Here is a 1,432-nt window from a genome sequence, read left to right as displayed (position 1 = left end):
ACCCCTCTCCCGACTCCCGGCACACTGGTATGGTGTCTAAAAATCCCCTTTGAACCTCTTCTTTTCTCTTTAGGGCTCAAGTTCACAGTCCAAGGTGGAGGGGACTTGCTTGTGGGGCTATAAGTAGGGGACAGGACACAAGGAAACCCCAATTCTCAACCTGTTTCTGCATCTCACACCCAGCTGGGCCTCGGGGCTTAGATCCTGATTCTTTCCCGGGGTCGCCAGACTTTTCCTCCTGCCCCACTAGTCCTGCAGGAGTCGGTAGGGGCAGGAAAGGGTAAGATATTGTCATCTGCAGGTCCTGGCCACTCCCAGCCCCTGCCACACACACACACACACACACACACACACACACACTCACACACACACAGGATATGAGCCTGGTGCCTCCCTGTGGGATCATTAGGTTTATTTCCAGTGAGGATGAACGCTTGGGGAGTTGGGGGCTGCCACCGTACCCCCTCTGTCCAGCTGGGAAACTGAGGTGGCATGGTCCAGCAGCCTGGGCATCGGCCTGCTTTTCACGGATTAGTGCCAGGGGGTCAGGTAGTTGACACGACTGTGGAGAGAAACTGGGGTGAGGTGGGTGCCTCTGGGGCATCCTGGGGGAAAATCAGGATGTCTACCCCCCCCCACCCACCTTCCTGCCCTCAAAGCTCTGAAAACACAGCTTCCGCCTGCCTTTCTTTGGCTCAAGAACCTTCAATGGCTCCCTATTTCCCTTGTTATATTTTCAGTTGCTCTGCTTGACTTCCAAGCCCCCTCCCTTCCGGTTTGCCTCACCTTTCTCTCCCTCTGATCCCCAACCATGCACCGCATTTCTCATGTTCAACCATTTAGTGAACTGCGCTGGGAGGCGTTATATGTTCGTAACAGAATCGCACGTACTCCCTGGCTGTGCGCAGGGTGGGCGAGAGAAGCCAGCTTCCCATCAATCGTTAGGACACAGCAGCCTGTGCACCGCCAGATAGGGACCCCACCCCTAGGGAGGGGGTTTGGGCTGGAGGAGAGAGGGGGGGGGGGACGACTTCAAGGGTGGGATATCCTTGGGTTGGGCTGTAAAGACTGAAGAGGAGTTTCCAGGCACAGAAAGATCAGCACACGCGAAGGCGTGGAGCGCGTGGCTGTGCTGGTGGCTTGGGTCTCGCCCAGGAGACTGCGGACTGATGAAGAGAACGGGGCTGGAGAGGTGGGAGCCGGTCAAATGAGGCAGACGCGCGACATACACACTCGGGCTGAGAACACTACCGCCAGCTCCTCCCAGCTCTGCACCGGAGGGCTCTGCCCTGACCCTCTCCATCATGTTTCTTATATCTGTCTGCTCGTCTGGCCCCTGTTCTCCTCTCGGGTAACCCTCCCAACCCTGCATGGCCGGGGGCACATTGGGTGGGACAAGCTGCCTGCCTACCTCACCCCACCCCCCTCCTGG

At 57.7% G+C, this 1,432-nt stretch overlaps 1 protein-coding gene across 1 annotated transcript in view; it reads right to left on the bottom strand.

Moving 5' to 3' along the window:
* Positions 1 to 53: 53 nt before the first annotated feature.
* Positions 54 to 1,432, bottom strand: part of TEPP (testis, prostate and placenta expressed) — a 20,796-nt gene continuing 19,417 nt past the window's right edge. The window contains exon 7 of the mRNA XM_015558860.1: positions 54 to 562. Within this exon, the coding sequence (XP_015414346.1) occupies positions 532 to 562 (31 nt within the window). The 3' untranslated portion in view covers positions 54 to 531. The remainder of the gene's footprint in view (positions 563 to 1,432) is intronic.

The sequence above is a fragment of the Myotis davidii genome, unplaced genomic scaffold, assembly GCF_000327345.1.
Source record: "Myotis davidii unplaced genomic scaffold, ASM32734v1 scaffold590, whole genome shotgun sequence".
NCBI lineage: Eukaryota > Metazoa > Chordata > Mammalia > Chiroptera > Vespertilionidae > Myotis > Myotis davidii.
This window is presented reverse-complemented; position numbering and strand designations above follow the sequence as displayed.